At 42.7% G+C, this 21,678-nt stretch overlaps 1 protein-coding gene across 2 annotated transcripts in view; it reads right to left on the reverse strand.

Annotated features, from left to right (window-relative positions):
* Positions 1-21,678, reverse strand: part of LMO1 (LIM domain only 1) — a 62,361-nt gene that overhangs the window by 14,092 nt on the left and 26,591 nt on the right. For both annotated transcript variants that reach the window (XM_065636375.1, XM_065636374.1), the window contains exon 2: positions 2,895-3,108. In XM_065636375.1, the coding sequence (XP_065492447.1) occupies positions 2,895-3,108 (214 nt within the window). The remainder of the gene's footprint in view (positions 1-2,894; positions 3,109-21,678) is intronic.

The following is a 21,678-nucleotide window of genomic DNA, read 5'->3' on the forward strand; positions in this document are numbered from 1 at the left end:
TGGACTAAATTCAGATAGGGGAAAAAAATATTCAAAGTAGAAAGTAGTAAACCCTGCCCAAAAATTTCCTAGTAGAGTAACATACGTATACATAACCATCATCTGAGGAGGTCAAGACCAGCCAGAAACCTGGAGGAGATTGTGCAGCCATCTGTTGGTACCCCACTGCAATGCGGGCAGATACTCCCCATTTTTACTCACACGACCTACAATTTCTTCAGCACAGACAATGTCTGGCCCAGTTTTACTGCACCACGTGAGCCTTCTCTCCAGAATTTAACCATGTTGCACCAACAGCAACAGGCTCCCCACTTGGTGGACCGGGGATTATTCTAACCAAACAGATGGAGGCAGAGGGGCTACAAGAGCTCTTCTCAAAGAAGGGACGTGGGCCTTTTCCCCGACGTCTGCAACTCCTGGCTTCTTCTCCATCTCTAGCACAGGCTTCTGGTGTGTCCCAGAAAGTTGTGCCATCTGGGGGCCGGTGAGAAGATCGCCAATTAAGATTTTCTACCTCAAAGCAGCATTCTCATGATAAATCAAAAGAAGAAAGAAACGCTGTACAACTGTGGTGATAAAAAGGTTCTTCTAAGTTTAACAGCATCGATACCGATCTCCTTAAGGCACTTTAACGTGTCTGATTTGATGCCGCACATTATATTTTTTATGAAACCAGAACAAACAAAAATCAATAAGGCGCTCATTAAATGGACAAAACATAGGGCAGTTCAAAGGTCTCAAAAAGCAAATGCAAATGGGAATCACTGCCCAGCTGAGTATTTCGAATAGGGTTCTGTAACATGTAGAATAATGCTAAATATCTATCTTTCAGGTCAGATTAAAAAACAAACAATAAAAAACAACCAACCACAAAAAAACCCCAAACAAACAAACACCCAGAAAACCCCAAAGAAAACCAAAGAAAACCCAACTCCCCTGCCCAGCAACAAACAAACACAACACTGTTTATCAAGCGCACAAATGACAAAGTCTAGAGAAGTGATAAATAATGGAGAAGAGGATGACTGATGGAGAGACCTGGATTGCTTGGTAAGCTGGGTGCAAGCAAGATAAGAAAAGATAAAGTATAAACAAGATAAAGTATAAAGAAACACTCCAGAAACTACTAATGCAGTCTGTCCTTTCTGAAAGGAAGACTAGTTCTGGAAGAAGCTCTCCTGAGCTTCCTGAAAGGTTTTGGGCATCCTTGCGATTAGTACCTTGCACGAACCAATTGTGATAACTATGATGAAAAGAAATGATGCCATCCTTAACAAGGGAAGATCATGAGCTGTTATATTCTTCATTGACACATCAGAATCATGCCCACAACACAGAAAGAGTACAGCTGAACTGAAGGAGGGTGAGTGAAGAACCAAAATGCTAATTTGGGGTTAGAAATTTGTGTATTAAAGAACCTCCTGGAGCTCACTTTCTTCAGCTTAGCCCAGACAGGGTTAAGGATACTTCCAGAGCAAGTGACTTGTGGCATTAGTAAATACTCAGACTTAAGGTATAAAAATTATTTCATGATAGGGAAGATAGTTAGCTGTTTCCTCACCATACCCTTTCCACCTTTCCTAAGGCTGCTTATCCTGCCTTTCCCCCCTCAGACGTGTTCCATCCTTACCCAAGCTCCTCCTCACTTACATTTTGGGGATGCATGCTGCCTAGCCAAGTGTGGACCTGTGACTGCTGCCTGTGTGGCAGAACTTCAGCCGAGACATTTCATGTGTGTCCTGGAGTCTCAGCTCAAACAGAATCCTCGCGTGGGCAGGATGCTCTTGTACACTGCCTGGCTGAAAGGCAAGTTGGCAGCTCCTACATGGCAGCTAATAGACTATTTCTTCTGTTTGGCTCAGTGCTTGGGCTCTCATCTTTAGAAGGAGAAACTTGTTTGTTCAAGCTTACTAAGAAAATATTTACTAAAGATTTTCAGGAATATGTTTTACATTGAAACACATGAAGCATCTGAGCATTGAGACTCATCTACCCAGTCTCTGGACACCACAAGGTTAGACATTTTACCTCCCTATCTTAAAACTGTGTTGTTTTTGTTTTGCTTCAGATGTGTTTGCTGGTTGAGGTTGCATAGAAAATAATATCAGTGCTTTAGGAAAAACAAAGAAAACACACACTTTAGCTGGAGATCAAGTACATTCTTGCAAAGGAAAAACAAAACAAAACTCAGTGGGTTTTGCAGTGTGACCCTCATAAGAATGTATGCATTAGGCCTGCTGTCTTATTAAAATTCATTTGTGTTTATATAAAGATTTTTGGACAAAAACACTCCAGACAAAAAATCCCATGTGTTGTTATGTATTGCACACAGACACTGAGAGAGTGGTTCTAACTCAGAGTTAGTGATGGTCTCTGCAGACTTCCTCATGAAGAAATTTTTTTTGAAGTTGATCTGTAGTTTTGGAATGTTTTGCTCTGTTTATTTAGGGAAGAGACAAGATCCTCTCGGGAGAAACCTTACTCAGTCCAAGCACTAGAAGTCTATCTAAAAGCTATCGCTGAAAAAGAAAAGGTAAAGGTCTGGTCAGGTCTCAGTCAATATACAGGAGCATAATATCAAAGATAAGCAAGAATTTATAGTCTTTTCCTAATTTTCTCAGCAAGCACTGGTTGTTCTTGTTGCTTCATAATAATAAAGTCATACCCTCCTCCTTCTACCTCAGCCTAAAAGTAGGATTTCATCTCCCTGACTACAAAATACGTTAAGTGCAAATAAAAAGCCATGCTTAGACAGAGGAAGAAACTCCAGGCTCTTCTGGGCAGGGCTGACCATGCACAAGTACATGTTTTCATAGCAGAGGTTTAGAAAGGCAAATAGCTGGCAGCACGCTAAGAGGCTTTGGGAAGAGCCCACAGTACGTTCCTCTATTTACCTCAGGTAATCTCTGCGGCAAAGAATGAGATTTGCTTTTGTGTAAAGAGTTGATCCAACCTCTCCAAGACGACAGTCACAGCAGGCGCACTTTAGACAGTCTTCATGCCAATACTTATCCAGAGCCTTCAGCAGGTACCGGTCCTTGATCTTCCTGTTGCAGCCAGCACAGCCCTTCTGCTTCCCTTTGGGTTGCACAGATAGCATCGGCACACCTGCAACGCAAACAGAGCACTTCGTTTAGAAGACATCCCAGCAGCCTGAAGAGGTTGCCTGCGTTTGGGGCAGCACTGTGAGCTATAGGTAGATCTGTGAGCAAACAGTGCTGCTGGTTTCATTACAAGGAGTTCCCATTGCACGAAGGTGATAGCCAAAGGAATTCAAACTTCACTTTCTGTCACAGGGTAGGTGGGAGTGAGACACTTGCAGGAACGCAGCCCTTTTTTCCTAAGGGCAGGGCTGACACAAAGCACCAGACTTTTTAAAATTAACATCTTGCAGCAAAATAAACTGGCTGCAATTTCAACATTTGCTTTTTCCCTCATTACCAGTACCCTTGTGTTGTTAATTACCTGCCACAGGCGATTATGCAGATCAGAAGGGCCACCACTGTATGTACCCCCAGTCCAACGTCTTGGCTGGATCAAGCTTGGTGGGGGAAGGAGAGGAGTGGGTACAAAAAGATGTGGTATGGCACTGTTTTTCCTCTCGTGTGAACCCTGCTGGTCACAGAGCCCTCAGCGAAAGCTAGACCAGCCCCAGGGCTGCTCTAAAATAAATGTTATTCAAAAGCCCTTGAGGACTGCTGAGAATAACCCGACCAGTGCCCCTCCACCCCCAGTGAAGCCGTGCTCCTTAAATGAAGCAGAGCTTTCCTTCTCTTCTTGTACCGCTGGAACAGGTAGTAAGAGGCCAGGAGTCTTTTTCTCCCTGGAAACCCTGCTGGGACAACAAAGCAAGTACGAGGTGGTGATAGGACCCTCAGGTCACTAGGCTGGTGGGGACCTGCTGTGGCCACCTTCCTCTCACTGCTGTCTCCAGCTTTCTCTTCTCCTCCAAGAAGCTCATTCCTCCCATGGCGAGCACCGACATCGGTGTGAGACGTGTTGCCCTTCACAGTTTAAGAGGGAGGCAGGGGAGGATTTCATGGAATCAACAGGCAAGGTGGAAAAATAACCAAGGATTATATTGTGGGGGAAGAAGGGGACAGTAGATGATGAAAGAAGAAACAAACTCCCTGAGATGCCAGAATCCTATTTTCTCTAGAGCCTTTATTTTACTTTGTTACTAATTTTTATTTTTACTAGTGTCGGCCAGTAAAAATGACAATGCTGGGCCTGTAACGAGCATGCCATGAGCTTAACCAATGCAAAGATGAGAGGCGACACTGCCTGCAGTAGCTGGTGTCACTGGTTATATACTCTCACACAAAGTTAAGCCACCATTTCTGTAGGAAGTGTCGGGTGTCCCAGGAACTAGCAGCTTGATAATGGAATTATTAACAGTCCCTTAACCAGAGAGGACTGAGTCAGTGCCACTGTAATAAGTGACATTTGCTGCTTTCCTTAAAAGCCAGGGTGACCTGACAGTGGCTAATGCTCAGCACATGTAAAACCCACCACTCCTACACCAATAATTGCTTTGTCAGAGCTGCGAGCAGACGACAATAGCACTTAAGACACCTCTACACAAACAGTGAGTTATTGATCCATTTGTTATCAAAGTGGTCTCAGCAGCATGAAGACAGGTCAAATAACATTCAAAAACTCTTAAGGCTTAAAGAGCCCTCCTGCTCTTTGCTGCGTCACACTTGAAACCCACTTGCAAAATCAATACAAGCAAACTTTTTACTCCAGTGGCAAATACGCAATAATTAAATTAAAACTTAAATCTGTGTTTGACTGCCACAGATGCAACCCATAATGCTCCTGAGAGAAATTCTAGGTACACAGCCACAGAGAAGTACCCGCATGTTTGGAAAAAGGGAAAGACAGGGAAGTGTCGGTAGTGTAACGCACTGCGGGTGCTGGAGGTCAGACTGCAGAAGTCCTGTGCTCCTGGTGAGAGTTTCTTATGAGCACGAGGGAAGTGGCATCATGGTTCTGGACACAGGACTTTTTTTTTTTTTTTTTTTTTCTTCAGAGTACATTTCAGGAGCAAAGAGAGGTTTCACTTTTTGAGTAATTTCTTTTTCGGAAAACTTGAAACCTTCATCCCATGCTCTTTCCAACTCCATGCCAGGAAAACAGCACAGAATCACAGAATGTCAGGGATTGGAAGGGACCTCAAAAGATCATCCAGTCCAATCCCCCTGCCGGAGCAGGAACACCCAGATGAGGTTACACAGGAAGGCGTCCAGGCGGGTTTTGAATGTCTCCAGAGAAGAAGACTCCACAACCTCCCTGGGCAGCCTGTTCCAGTGTTCCGTCACCCTCACTGAGAAGAAGTTTCTTCTCAAATTTAAGTGGAACCTCTTGTGTTCCAGCTTGAACCCATTACCCCTTGTCTTACTGTTGGTTGTCACCGAGAAGAGCCTGGCTGCATCCTCGTGACACCCACCCTTTATATATTTATAAACATTGATGAGGTCACCCCTCAGTCTCCTCTTTTCCAAGCTGAAGAGACCCAGCTCCCTCAACCTTTCCTCAGCACATAATGAGGAGAGACTGCCTTATTCTGAGGTATAGAGAGGGGCACATAGATGAATTTGCATTTGCAAACTGTACAAGATCAGTACCGGTGATCAAAGAAAATAGTTTGCACTTATGAAAATTAAGGCCTAGATGTGTGAATTATATTTTAAGACAGGAGCCCTAGACACTAGTGAGTGATTACCCACCCCCCAAATAGACTCTCTAAATGCGAGCTGTGTACCCTGAGAGGCAAAAGAGGATTTCTTAGAAAGGGAGTGGTCATACAATTCTTTTGTAAGGTTCATCTACGTAACTTGAGGATCCTGCATCTGAAGGTGCTGCAGATTGCAAAATACAGATTCTAGGCAACCAGAGCCCCTCAACCCCCCTCACAAGAGAGCTGCTCCATGAGTGGAGTTTGCGGTCATCTCTGAGATTCGGAAACAAAAGCTCTTCAGCCAGACAGGACTTCCCAAGGCCCTCGAGCGCTTTTGAAACCAGTGCCCCTTCAGAGCTACAGCACCCAAAGCAAGGGGGCCACCCCAACCACAGCATGGTCGAGCTCAAGGGCAGTTGCGCAGGGATGAAACCCTGGCTGGACCATGAGGAGAGGCTGCTTTGGTCAGTAAGGGCAGGCTGGCAGGGTAGGAGGGTCTCCTGCGGTGACGAGCAGGCCTGGGTGGCTGTGGGCTGGCTGTAGCGATGGTTCTTGTTCCATCTGTGGCCCTGGCAGCCCTCGCTCACCGCAGCCATCTCAGCTCCCCCTTATTGCAAGTGCACCGTTGTCTTATGAGAGGCTTCTGCAAATAAGCGGAATGTAACACTTTGATTTTCTTCCAATAACTAGCAAAGGAACAGATATATATATATATTTAAACAGTACCTTAAGCAAGGAAAAAAGCTATGTATTTGGTCAGTGTTCAGCAGGGGGCTTTCTAATGAAAAAAGGTACCATTTCAGAGATCATATGATGTTCAAAGCTGCTATTCCAACTCAGATAATAACGAGCAAGGTCAGCCTCTGCTGGTCAGGTTCAGTGTTTTGAAATTACATTTTGGTCTGTGAGGCTTCCCTCCGACATCCCAACCAACACGCCTGCACGTAACACACATGCCACTGCTGAAAGTTGCAGCTGCAATTAGCTGGTGAGTTGACACGGCAGGCAAGGCGTGGAACAAAATTTCAAAAACTGCCAAACTTGATCAGCAAGGATTCCTCAAATGCTTGCCATGTCATTCCCAAGCAACAAGAGAGCAACATCTCAGAAGCTTAACCCCTTTCATGGTCACAGGCTTGCAGAGAGAGGACACAGCCAACACCAAACCCCACTTTCCTCCTCCTGCCCCGCTTCCAACAAACCCCAAGCAGTCTGGGCTTTGCAGGCAGAAACCACCTGGAGAGGCGCTCTTTCTTTTTGGAAATTTCCCCACTGTAAGACTGCAATGCTGCTTCATTTCTCTGTGTAGATTTTTTCCCCAGTACTTACCAAAACCTGCCAAAATACCTAGTTCAATTTGATCAGGGGCATGTGGTGTCTAACTGGGGCTGTAAAGAAATAAAGGGCTCACCTCTCACCTTCAACAAATTCCACGTGTGCTTTGTGGGTAAGGATTTGAAAATGAGAAGCACTGTGGCAGAAGCAGAAAAATTAATGGCTGGACACTCACCCATTTAAATACGTGATCACAAAGGGAATGCTGATTGATTACCAAATTCTGAAAGTACCATCAAGTTGCTCTCTCCTCTCCTGTTACTAGCCATCCATCGCTATCTTTTCTTAGAAACAGTAGATGAAGCCTTTCTATTTTTGGCTACCTACACTGCCTTCTTCGCCCTTTACAACTTAATAGACTTGCTGCTGGTAAATACAAAACAAAACCTGTTCTGAGTGCTTGGAGCTCCAATGCACATTAAAAAATTATAGACACCACCTCTGGACATACTGAAATTTATGGCTGTGTCTAAAGAGGCTGTTATTATAGTGAGTAATCTAAACTTTACCTCTATTCACAGTCAGACAAACTAGCTTTAATCAGCCCATATCTTCTCAGTCGGGGTCATTCTGTAAAATTATTCAGCTGGCTTTATAACACAAGTGTCCACTAAGTACACCTCTAAATTTTTCTAAGCCATTTTACTGATATTTCTATTCACATGGCAATCAGCTGCAGTTCCTCTAAGGGCACTGCTCATAAAGCCTCAATTCCAAGAAAGCCTGGGAACTTTTATAAATGGTAGACCTTTTAAATAACAGTTATCTGCAATGGTCCTATGGTGTATGGCTCCACAGTGCTCTGGTCTGCAAGAAAGCTACTGGTCCCCTCTGAAAGCATGGAAGTTCACCACCTGATTTCTTTAATGCAACTCTAAAGGTTAATTGGTCTGAAAGAGTAATGCGGGACTGCTAGCTAATGATACGTGCCTCAAGGCTTTGCAGCTTGCCTGTATTTGATACAGTCAAGTCCAGAGCATAAAAAGCAGGTGATATCACCAGGACTCTTCAGACCCCCCTGCAACTGCTCGCAGCCTCCTTGGCCTCCCCCCTGTCCCACCACGACACCCACGCGTGCCGAGGGAAGGCGGCAGGAGCTGGGGACATTTCTCCTCCACCCGCATTTCATGCCTGGTTAGAGGGGGCTCCGAGAAGTGCCGCCACGGCACTCCTCATTACCGCTGCGGAGAACTAAAAACAAGCCTAATGAGGAGAGCCAGAGCGCGCAGTACGGGCTGGGAGGAGGGACGTCCTCCCACACTCCCCAAGGAATCTGGCCAAAATCTTCAATTTGCCATTTATGACAGCTAATTAGTTATTCTATTCAAAATCTTTGCTTTAAATAAAAGAACTAATTATACACAAAGGTCAGTCCCCCACCTCCTGTGAAGCACACATAATTGGCTTATTTCCCCAACATTGTGTGTATGTTTTACACAATGCTTTCAGGCAGATGGCTCTAACTCTTTCCCTCTGCAAGCTTTTTTGTTTGGTTGTGGTTTTGTCTTGTCTTGTTTTTTAAAAAGGCAAACAAACAAACAAAACTTTTCCTCAGATTAGTTACTTTTACCAGAAAAGCCCGCTCAACAAAGCGGTTAACTACACACACGCACACAATAATATCTACTCCCTGAAAGGTTTGTGACAACCACTCCAGAGCAGTGCTTCCCATACAGTTGTACAGCACCTTGCACAACACAGTACTGGAATTATGCTTTTCTTCTCCACCACAAGTTCTTGCTTGAGCAGTTTCTTTCAGATAAAGTCACCGCTTCCGAACAACTCCTCTGCCAAAGACCACAATTATTGCAGGTTTATGTTACAAACCTCTTTCTTTCTTTCTTTTTTCTTTCTTTATCTTCTTAAGGTGTTGTTTGTTGTTTTGGTGTTTTGTTTTGTAATTTATATAAGTGATTATTATAGCGATGCAGCATTCCAGTGCTAAAAGCAATTCTGGTTTAAAGACCGGAATTTTGGCAGTTGTGCAATTGAGCCTAGGTTTCAAAATTCCACTTGAAGGAAAGAAAAAATGTTTATTTCTACCATCAACACTCCTTAAATGAGCTGACCTCCTTTTGCCTGCTAACAAAACCCCCAGCATTTGACTGCAAAAGTTGAAAAAGTAACTGCAGAGTAGGAGTAATCTTATTAACTCCTGTCTCATCACAATAAATAAGCTGCAGTCTTATGTCTTTTATCAGGGGATCTGATATCATTTAAAAGCATTGGAGCCCTGCATCACCCATTTAAGTAAATGCAGACAGTCATTGCCAAAAAGATGCAGTGAATTTCATTCCCTTAAAAAGAAACTCACTTTGTGTTCCCAGTATTGTATTACTCACCTTCTATGAATATTACACCCTGTGAAACAAGTTAAACCGTGCACTTCCATTGAACTGAGAGTACATCGTCTCAGGCATCTTCACCAAGAATTTCATTTGAAGAATTATGGCCAGCAAGGTGAAACTCATCATGTCATCTGTATATCCAATTAAAACATTACGTTTGGAACACCAAGTACTTGCAACTAAATGCTTATGAGCAAGCCTTAGACCATTCATTAGAATTATTCAATGAGTAACCTCAGTCTTTTTTCATTTCCAGTTTCATGCTGCAATATACAGCAGGTGATTTTTACAGTGGATTTAGCAATTCATTTGTGGCATTCTTTCTTCTGAACAAACTTCCCAAGCATGGCAAGAAAGTAGTTGGAGAGGGCAGTTAACAGGAGAAACAACATTTTGATCAGTAATTCTATTTTAACTCTGCTATAGTCCTCATCCCAATAACACAGCAATTTTTTTGCCCTACTGTTCAGAACAAGCTTTAGAGAGTTTTTATTTTAGAGTCTAGTGTCCCCTGACAGTTTCAGCTACCTAAAAGTGACCCAGAGCTTCATGAGTGGCTTACCCCCCCACCAATCTCCCATGCAGAGGTCCCGTTTTCAAGTCATTTTCTCGTATAGACCAAGATATCCAAAATAATAATTCACATAATCCGAATCTGTACCAAGGTAGGTCCTGATTCAGGACACAAGGTTTAGGGTTAGAATCTAGACTTTAATTTTTCCCCGAAGTTTTGAGACTTCCAGCCCCTGCTTTAAGACTCTGTCTGTTACGGAGTTGCTCTCAAGAGAGGACATCCTGTAGCTATAAAGGAAGACGTGGTAGTAGGACTGAACACAAACCATAATAATTGTTGCTGTAAAACAGTTTCTGTAAATCACTTCTGTAAGCAACATTTTCCCCATGCTCATAAAATATGCTTGTCTGAGCTTTAATTTTTTTTCTAATTGGCATACGTCCAAATCTTATTCTTAGCACGTGTAGCGTCTCAGTAAAATTCATTTTTGCTGTTTGAAGCCCTAGGAACAGTAAAAAGACATGCAGATTTCTTCCACCTTCAACCTAGTCTGAAAACATTCTGGTCAAGTTTTCTGGATTAGTCGCAATTCAGCATCCTACGGTCTAGCAAAGGTGCTGATTTTAGGTGGCCAGTTGCCTCCTTTAGTGTCTGTAGTAGAAAAAAGTCTGGCAATGGAGAGATTGCCCTCACACCACCTTTACAGCAGTATAAGAACATCACATATGAGAAAATTATTATGAGGGATGACTAGGCTGGAATTCTTGCCGTATTCCTCAATACTCTGTTGATTTGCAGGTGACCACTGAAAATACACTAAGCTCCAAAGTTATCTACTGGGGTCAAAAAAACCAAGGCAAGAAGAGTCTCTCAGTCAAACGATCACAAAGGTAAGAACTCATCCCTCACTTCTTATTTAGGACCAAGCTCTGTAGCAATGTTAAATAATGAGAGGTTTTTGCCCAAAAAGGAAAGAAAATCTGATAGAAAACCTCTATATGAAATCAAAAATCCTGAAGAATGTTGGAGAAGTAAAAACTCAAGTCAATTATTTCCAGGCATATGTGTAATACTACCCAATTCTCATCTTCCAGTTAAAATGCACTGTTTAACGCATTACCACTGAGGTTTCAAGATATGTGCAAAGATGTGCGATGCAGCAGAGCCCAGGTTTAGCAGGGAAACATTAACATCATCCTGACAGATTTGATACACTATGTATGTGAATATTTTAAGGAGAATAGAACTATATCATTGCACGATCATCATCATCATCATCTTTTCTTCTGCCGCTTTGCAGACATATACAATGTCAGCCTAAGCTTTCGGCAACCTTAATAGAATTTCAGTGCCCACTGCCAAATGGCCATTTGATGTTTTGCTCTGTGTACACTGATGAAGCAATCTGTCACAGGCCTTAATGCAGGCAATGATGACTACCCAATCTAAAGCTTTCACAAGCTTATAGAAATTTCTCAAGACTTTTGGAGCCTGTGATAATTTGTGCAATACCACAAAAGAATTCGGAATCCTCGTGCTCTGTGTTTAATGAAATATGAATATACTCTTTTAAGTGTTTCTCGAAGAAATCCTACTCAGGCCAAAAGTATATTTTACACCATCAATCACCAGAAAGTCGTGCTGGCAACTCTGAAATAGCAAAAGCTATAGTCATTGCAAGTTATTGGAGTATGAAAATAACAGCCCCTCCTGCCCCTGTCCAAAATTACTGCCAAGCCAAACATTGACGCTCATGCCCTGCACAAGATTAGTGCAATCAATATATAAGGACTACAATTTATTTGCATATCTTCTTCATTTCCAGGAGATGAGTATGTATATAAGAATGCAAAGAGAGTCCCTCTACGTAATGCAATCCATATAAGATATACAATTGCTGCTGACCTTCTAGAAGTCGTGAAATACACCTCCCTAGTGCTTCAGAAAGATGTGGTTATCCTCAAAATCTAGCCTCTTCTCCCTTTCCTAGCAAAACCAGACCAACCTATCCGCTATCAAAATTTGAAAGGAGAAGGGCAAAGAGAGCTACTTCCTTCTCTTTTTGTTGAAAGGAAAAAACACAACACACAGTCCTTTGCAGGACCATTTGCATGCTGAGCTGTCAGACCATGCACTTTCCATTAAAGAGATAGCATCCCTTTTCATAAGTCCATTTGGGATCCATTTTAGTGTTATCTAAAAATCAAATCTACATGGTAATCCTTTTAATGTACTCTTGACTTTTAAAAACAGCTTTATGTTCCTTCAGGAAATGTTTTAAGCCATTACTCAGTAATTACTACTCACCCATGAAAACACTGATCTTTTGCAATACATAATCAGTTTGCTGACTTAAAAAATAAAGCAGACTAGAATTTTGTCTCATGAAAGTAGTGAAGAAAAAACAAGGTTAAGAGAGCATCTCATCTCCCTCCCTGCCCAGTATTTCAAAGCGGCATGCTTTTCCTGTTGTAGAAGAAAAGGGCTGAGGTAGTCAGAGTTTCAAGTTTCTGTGTTAAGTCTCCAGGTGTGGAGACTCTCAATCTCAGTTTTACATTGGTGATCACTGCACAACTAACCAAGAAATAATTACTGATTTAGGAAGTGGAATTTGTATCACCTTGGATCTAAACAATATCCTAGCCTTTTGCAAGCCCTGAAGTTTTGAATGACACTGTACAGCCTCCTGAAAGGCTGGCAACATAGGAAAGCCGTGGAATTTGCGCAGTTGCTTTGGTAAGCTTCAGCTGTACATGAACAAGTCTCAGAAGAGGTACCAAAAATGGTTCACATCTAGTACAGCTTTACTGGATTTATCTGGACCACACCTGCAGCCAACAGAGGAATGCCTGGTCAAACTTCAGGAGCCTGAATTTACCTTGAAAGTCCTCCTCCCATCTTCTGGAGGTTTTGCCTTGCTCCCTTCTGGAGGTGGCTGGGAGGCAGAGGAGGGTCTGAGCGGGACGATAAACCAGCACTGGCTGACCTGTTCTAGCAGGAGCCAGAAAGAGGACAAGAGCGCACTTTGCTCAATTACAGCTCCATGATTTGTGTAACGTAGGTGTTCAGATTAGAGGAGGTCCCTGGGTATCCTGGCCTTGAATGCAGTTTAACAAAGACCCTAGATGTTTGTACAAAGTATAGCCCACCAAAAACTGGAATGATCCTTTCCATCCTACTGCTGACACCAGAGAGCACAGCACGCTCCTCATTCGACTGCTCTGGCAAAGGCAGCTTAATATCTCAAGATTAGAAAAAGGGCAGGGTGAAGTTTATCTGAAAGAACTTGCTGTACCTTGCAAATAATGTCAACTAAAGTTGTTGTTCTCTTAATGTCATGAAGACAGAGAAAGCAGAGGCCAAATACTTTCATTGCTTCTGTTCTTCTGTTTACTTAGGTCTAGTTTAAGCCTTACTTCACTACATTTTGCTCCCATAGGTAGATTTTACTCCATTTCCCTACTACAATTAGGACAAAGTCCTGCTCTTGGCCATTTCCCCTTTCATTCACAGAGAAAGGTATGCAGACCCTGGTGCAACACAGTTCATTAAACATTTGTTATAGCTGCAGTTGGCTAGTAACTATATGCCTCAGACTAATTTTTGTTATTCACAATTGATTAAGTCAGGGCTCACAAGCCACAGCTGGCCATTAATGCTACCCTCCTTTACAAGAAATTATGCTGATAAGAATTAAAAGTGGTTTCTTGGCATTAGCTGTTGTATACTCATTCTATAATGAGTTCTTTTGAGGTGACGTATAGAGACAGGATTTGAGCACTATTACCCTGGACAACATGAAAGACCCAAGTAAAATTGCAAGACTTTTTTTTTCCTTTTGTTTCTTTTTTTGTGAAATGCCCCAGAAAGACTTCAAACCACTGCAGCAATTCACCATATATTTCAGAATAAAGTGAGCACTAAGGGTTTGGGGCAACTTAGCTTGACATTTAGTTTGCATTAAAGCATCTTAGAAGTCATATGAAATATACCGTAACAGAGCATATTCTATTCTATTAAGTATTCAGGAGCATCGCAATATTCAGAATACGGATGAGAAGTTGGAATTGCACAAGACATTCCTCTTCTTATGGTTGACCACTGAGTTGAATTCAAGCTGATCCTAAGGGAGCTGTTTTCATTAACCTACAGTAGCTCTCTAATCCTATTCCTCGAATTTCAGACCACCACCACTACAAGAATTTATGACCTGCTGCCTGCACTTTGGATGTTACTCACACTTTACTCTTTTCCTCAATGCCTCCTGCTCCCCTGGATCATTACCACCACTTCGTGCAGCAACTGATCCCCTTAAGGTGGAAGTCTGCTCTTCAATTCAGTTATCTATGCTCCATTTAATTCTCACCAACAGACGTGAAGATGACGGTGGTTATGCTTGGTTAAAAAACAATGGGGAAAAAAAAAAAAAAAAAATCATATGACCTAGCCCAGTGTGCAAAACTGAAAGCCTCCTGAAATGTACATCCTGAAGTCTGGCCCAGTTATTTGTCTACTAATGCTTTGCCTGAAACCTCAGACTAAAACGAAATTCTAAACCACTAACCTTCAGCTCCAAAAATGCCACATTTCCGGGCCAAAAAACTTACCGAGCAGCTTTTCCTCTGCTCCATTTCCACGGAGCCTGTCCCGCTTGATTTGCTCAGTTTTCATCCACCTCATCATGAGATTCCTGACTGCTGAAAAGAACTCCTTTGCTGAACTAATGAAATAAGGAGTCTTAAGTGCCCTGCAATCCGTTTTAGAAGAGTCTGTATCTCCAGATGAGTCTCAATTTCACAGCATCAGGGAACTGTGTGCCAACGCGCTGAACCGGAACGCCAGGGCTAGCAGGAGTTGCAGACAACAATGCTAACATCAGGGTTATTTTAGATTAGAGTACTTCCAAATCAATTTTGGATTCAAACTTTCAAATGCACTCTCCAGAAGGAATCTGCACTGACTGAGTATTTTCAAGGCTAATTTTCTAAGCTTCAATGAAAACTCATTCTTATCGAAGAAAAAGATGCAACTAGCCTTTGCCGCAAAGACTGGGTCATAGCTGGAAAATTAGGCAGACAACAGCCCTAAAAAGAAATAAACTACCTATGAAAACACCCATAAAACTGTAAACAAAACCCACTACAGATGGTGTTGGGGAGAGATTTTCACCGAGACCAGAAGCTGTCACAACATTTGGGATCCAAGACACCGCTCCTACAGATGAGGTACCACATCTCCCACAACAGCCCCGGTCTAGCGGGGCTCTGGGAACATGCATCATCCTGCAGTGGGATAAAGAAGGAGCTGAACAGCCTGATAGCAGGATCTTGCCAGGCTAAAAATCCTGAAGAATTAAGACAGATCCTCAGCACTCTACGGAAAGAAAGCGGTTGTGATGAGAGAAGGGAATGTGTAAGACAGATGGGAGAGTGAAGGTTAAAGTTCAGACCAGAAGCAATTAAGATGGGTAAGAGTGCTCTGCAACTTGACACAGGTTTGCTTTGTATTCAGAACTTTTCACTAGCATTAAGTATCTTAACTTGTATATAGAGAGATTATAATTAAAACCTGACAAGCTTAAATTAGCCAGTTATAAAAGGTTCTCTAGAAAGCTTTTAAAGTAGACTAAACATATCTATTAAAACAGAAGAATGGAAAAAAAAACCCTCAGAGCCATTTTCAGTTACAATAGTTTTCCCTACCTAGATATCTCAAGAGATTAGATAAATTTAAAATCAAAGTTCTGCAACTGTCCAAAGCCACTTAAAAGGGGGGAGAGGGAGGAAGTGTAGCAATTACAAAAACCTTTAAAAACCCCTCTATTTAATAGCCCGCAGTCCTTTGGATGAATATAAGCACTCCAGAAACCCCATAAAAAAAAAAAAAAGGGACAGCCTAATTTCCCTTCAGGATTTTGAGCACTTCAGGGAGTGCTCTATTATAGTTCCCCAGGGGTGGAGGAATTATGTCAATCTGCCACGAGGCCGGGCAGTTAGCGAGGGAGGCAGCCCGAGAGCTGGCTTTCACCAGGCCATGCCAATTAGAGCAGAGGGAGCATTTTTACCTCACACTGGCTATTCAGATTAATTCCTAGAGTTTCAATGCTATGCAATTTTCCCATGAGTTGAAGAAACTGAATAAGTTGGAGAAACTGAAAGAAAATTTGCTCTTTATCAAAGAAAGAAAAATATCCACCAGTGTCAAATGACACCAGGTAATTTATTCCCCCTCCAAAGGAAAAAAAAAAAAAAAAAAGAAAAGAAAATAGCTACAAATATTTTGATATTTCAAGAAAAAGTTCACAGACTGTAAGTATCTGGAAACCATGTTTATGAGAATAAAACTAATTAACGGCAGGGCTGCTGCAAAGTCCACCTTATTACTTCCACATCATATTAGATTCCTTCTTTCCCTGCCTCGCCTTTTAGTAAAGAATTGCAGTACTTGAGAAATACGGTTGGATATCTAGCTGGGACTAAAGAAGCGAGCCTTGGTTTCCCAGTGCACTTCTCCAGCCCTGCCACGTCCACAGGTCCGGGGAACAACCCCAGCTCACCCTCAGAACACCGTTCTGCAAGGAAACAGCTACAAACGTTCGCTTATTAGCCTGAAGAGTTCCTGAACAACCCTATGTTATTCCGAGCTCTGATTGCTGCCGAGACCACGTCAGCCTCCTTGCAACCCTCATTTTAAAGCTCTGGAACAGATGCTTTTATATGCATGAGCTCCATGATACAGGTATTTTCACAGGCCATAGGGTGCCCTTGCCATGGCCTGTTGTAGCAGCCTGTTGCCACTGCTGAAGACTCAGAAGTTACACAATCGCAGCATCTTACTTTTGGGTGAGAAAGGGAGGCAGATAGGAAGAGGAAGAACAGAAGTCAGCACAAACGTTACATGAAATATGGTGCAGATGTGAGTACAGCAGTTCTTCAAAGGAAAGAGAACCAGCGTCTGTCCCTGAGAAAAATAATCAAGCTGTAGCAGCAATGATCGCTCTAAACCCGTGTCGTTTATCTACAGCCTACATTCATTGCTTCCACATGCAAAATGTAATCCTTTTCTCCAATCTACCTCAACTCTACTGCACTCCATGTGGTACCTCTTTTCAGAGGAGTGTCTAAATTATCTAAGCGCAGGAAAAAAGAATGTTACTTTAAAGCAAGCCATGATCCGCCACAGCAAAGCGTAAGATGAGTAATTTGTTACTTCAAGTGCTAGGAGGTCTTTTTTTTTTTTTTTTTTTTTTTTTGAGTGCCAACAGTATTTAAAGTGGTTATGTGCATATATAAATCTTAATGTATTTTGCTTCATCTTTATATATCACTAGTGTCCTTATTCCCAATTCACAGTGAACCAAAAATCTGATCAAGAAAAACAACATCTGCTCCGGATCTAATACCTAATGGAAGCGTGTGAATGAGTATTTGTAAAACCAAAGATCCATTTAAGCCCTTAACTGAACTGCTTACAAACAGGAACTGGGTGAAAAAGAATAGATATCTGCATTTCAGGCACCCTGAAGTTCAAGTAAAAAAATCTATCCCATTTTTTGGTTATCTGTAGCAGCAATTTCACAGCAACTGCTGGGTGTGCAATTGTCACCCTGCTTTCGGAGAATTAAACAGCAGAAGGCTTCTCCAGAGACTTCACACTTTTTATGCAGGTTCAGCCTTATTTTCACTTCATTCCCAAACCTTCTGCAGCTGAAATCTGGCCCCGGTCCCAAACAGGTCCACCAGGCAACACAAGAGCAGTGGTAGATGTTTGCTGAAAGCCAAACCAGCCCGAGGAGCTCAGAGCCAGTTTCTCCTCCCGCCATTGTAGTGGGACCATCGCTGTGTCACCCGCATCCCATCCATCCCACCAGGCCTCTGCCTGCCCCTGCACACAGCTGCCTGGAACAGGGGTTATTTTCAGGGTTATTTTCCCATGGAAGTGCCTGGCATGAATTCCTCTCCCAGGTGAGAGCTTCTGCTCCCTTCTGAGAAGCTATTGGCTAAGTCATCTCTGAACTCCCCAGTGGTGACATCTTCCCGTTGCCTTCTCCTCTCCAGGCTGGAAAACCCAATTCCCTCATTTTCTCCCTGTATCTACCACCACTACGATGGTTCTGGGTTGACGTCAGACTTGCTAGGCTCTCTCCAGTCTGTCAATAGGACAGCTGGAAAACTTCAAGTGGTGGAAGCTTATCTTGTGTTCAGAGGCCTACAGCTGATTTCACAATTTCACTGACCTCTGGGAAGAAAAAAAAAATTGTCACTTTTATATATCACCAAACCCACAAATTGGGTACTTCAAAATTATATTTTTTTTCATGAGCTCTACCACAAACTATTCCAACAGCCTGAACTATCTGAAAATTTCACTTTTTTAAAAACATGCTTCCAGTGCCGAAACTGCACGTCTTTTGCCTAGAGACCCCGTATTGCCTCCACAGACAGCTGGAGGGATGAAACACGGCCATGTCCAGAGAGAAGTGAAGCCTGCAGACAGCATGCAGACAGCACTGTTTAAATGGACAAGGGAATCAGGGGAAACCCTTCCCGTGTATTAGTGCTCTGAGACATCATGTATCTCTGCAAAAAAATCGCCACTTCTATGTTTAAGATTTTCCCACCCCTCTCTCAGAGATCAACCCTCAGCAGTAACAACAGTTCATCTCCTGCTACGAAGGTCAAGGGCTCCGCCAGCCCTCCGGAGATTTGAGCTACTGGTTCCACAGAGTCTGCCAGTATCAAACCTGACACTTAGATTAGTAGTTGCTCCCCAGACATATCTAGTTTCCCATTTCTTCAGTTTCTAGTGTCAAAATACACTTGCAGTACAATATGCAAACCTCCACAGACAATAGCGTCTCTGCTCGTCAGTTGTGGTGGGAGGAATACCTATTTTTGTACAAAAAAGGTGTACTTTATGTTAATGTGTTATCATACTAATATACCCCTGAGCTCATATTTTTGTTATAGAGCATAGAAAATGGTAAAGCTGCATCCCACAGTTAGCATCACATTATCAGCACACAGAGAAATATTTTGGAAGTTAGCATATAAGACAGATTCTCTGCATTATAAACATGGGAGAACGATCAGTCTTTGATGTGCAGTTCATGGATTGCTTCATCAGAGCTCCATTTGGTGTCTTTACCTGAATCAACACACTGCAACACTATACATCACCCTGTTAAGGTCTGAGTCAGCACGGACACCTGCACATTCCCCTCTTCTGAAGGCAGTGAGGAGTTAAACTAAGGGAACACTTTTTCCCATTCTACACGAGCAAATCAGAGCAGTCCCAAGCCCCCACCTCTTACACAGCCTTAATATTTTAAAATCATTGCTCACTTTTACTTGTCATGAACATGATTTACTCCATTTTCATCCTAAACTGTGAATTGGCAATTTCCCCTGGCGCTGCTGCGGTCCAGAACCACTCTCGCGCATCCAGGACAAGCTCCTGCCACGTCACACAAGAGCCACTGTCCCCCTGTTTTGGGATGCCAACATCTTGAAAGCCTTACAAATAGAAGGATCAACCTGGGTAACTTCTTGCCCAGCCGCAAGGGATTTTTAACAAGGAAGGAGGCAAAACAAAGCTCATCATATAGATGAGGCTCTTAGGGACATGGTACAGGGGCAGAGTTAGGTTATGGTTGGACTCAACGATCTTAAGGGTCTCTTCCAGCCAAAATGCTTCTATGATTAAACAGAAGGTATTAATCTTACCAGGCTGCTATGTACCAAGATTATTAAGCAAGTTTGGAGTTACAACAGAGCTCTGCTTAAAAATCTACAGACCTTGTTCTCTGGGGCTACGTATTTAAGTAGTTTGCAGATACAGTTTGTATCATTCAAGATGCTTTGACACTTCTGCACAAGCCCGAAACTGCACAAGCAGACTGCAGACAAGAGCTGTTCTTACACAGCAAGTGGTGGCAGAGAATAAGTTGTACTTATCAGTTCCACCGGGGTGAACAGGCACCAACTTTGTTCCCACTAACTACATTTGTTACGTGGCCACATTGGTCCCTTTCTCTCACCCTTTGTTTGCCAAAGGATAAGCCAGTTCTGAATTCTGGGACTTTCTGTAAAACTGCCACTGGCTATTTTTCAGTTCCATTAATTCATGAACGGTTCTGCAGGGAAGGTCCATGTTTGAATATGGCACACCTTGTAAAGTGTTGAGAGAAGAAAAATAAGCCACGGCAACGCAGAGCTTGAGCTGCAGGAATGGCAAGAGGATATCAAATGCTACTTTAAGTGCTGATATATTTGTGCTTTGAAGGAAAAATGCCTTCAGGAATCGCAGCAGGAGTCACCTCTATATAAAGACTTTGCATATAAAGAGACATTTATTATTCTCAATTAATGGCATTCTGATAGACACGTTTACATTTCTAAGTGTCAGATTCAGCAGAAAATGAAATGACTGAAGGCCTCTTATTTCCCTCTGAAAATGGCCATAAAAGGATCTAAAGATGACCAAAAAAAAATCCACGTTTTCTAGAAGACACAAGACGTCCTTTGATTCCTTACAGTTCTGAAGCCTGGTTAGTATAGCAAGGCTTTCCAAACACAGATTTAAATGCCTGCAAACAGCAAAGTGAATTGCCACTGCAGGTCCTTTACAGAATTCGGTGACGTTCACATTGAGAGGCAGTAATAGATCTTGATCACATCCTCCCATGGATTATTACGGAAACCTAATGTGGCAGAACACTGTCTAGTAGGTTTCTGGAAAACTGAATAGCTAGAAGTCAAAAAAAAAAAAAAAATTCACACTTTGCAAGCAAAATGTGTATAATATTACTGGACTTTAAACCAACACATCAGAAATATTGCCTAAAAAGAGACAGACAATAAACATCTTGATCTTGTGGCAGAAAACTATTTGTTTGGGGAAAATCTGGAACTGCAAAGCCACTTCAGTGACATTTGTGTAATTGAAGCACCAATAAATTCTTCACACGTACACATGCGTGCCCACAGGTTGCTGGTGGCACCACACGCACATGGCTGGGACTCATACACACACATTTGTCACTTTTGAACCTCCCTAAGGCTAAAGAGAAGAAATAAGATTAGCTCAACCATGAGGAGCTAAGGACCATATTAAAAAAAATATATAGTAAAAATGAAAGTACTTAAGGCCCAAAGCTATCCCAGTGCCTAACTCCCCGAGGCAACAGGAGATCTTTCTCACGTACGTGCGCGCACATATCAGCCATCAAAGCCTTCAAACACTCTCAGACACGGACATGCTGATGCGAATTGCTAAGCAGCCGATACACCTGCACCGAGGGCAGCTCACCGGGGAACGACTCTGAAGGTTGCATGGGAAGGGTGGGAGCACACACGTGGCCAGAGCAAGGGTTTGAAGGAGAAACAAGCTGGAATCCCAGAGGCAGCTCAGCGCGGTGGTTTGCAGCTTCCACAACAAGGGATTCTGAAAATCTCCTGCGTGAAGTTGCAAGCGGTCTCTGCTTCTGCTTCTGCCTGATCCAGTGCCACACGTCCTGCAGCTGCCTCTCGTGGACTCCTCAGGCGTCCTCCCGGCGCTCCTTTTTCAGTCAATTCCACCAAATAATATAGGTATTAAATTGAACAATTTTACTAATATTAACTCTCCTTTCTCTGCTGGAAATGGCTGCAAACTGTTTGCTTTCCCAGAAGTTGAAACACTAGTTAGTTTTCTGGGTTGGTTGTTGGGTTTTTTGTTCGGCTGTGAGTTTAGTGTTATTGTCTTTCATTTTTTTGGTGTTTTTTTTTTTGTGTGTGTGTTTTTTCTGTTGTTGTTGT

The sequence above is a fragment of the Caloenas nicobarica genome, chromosome 5 (genome assembly GCF_036013445.1).
Source record: "Caloenas nicobarica isolate bCalNic1 chromosome 5, bCalNic1.hap1, whole genome shotgun sequence".
Lineage (NCBI taxonomy): Eukaryota > Metazoa > Chordata > Aves > Columbiformes > Columbidae > Caloenas > Caloenas nicobarica.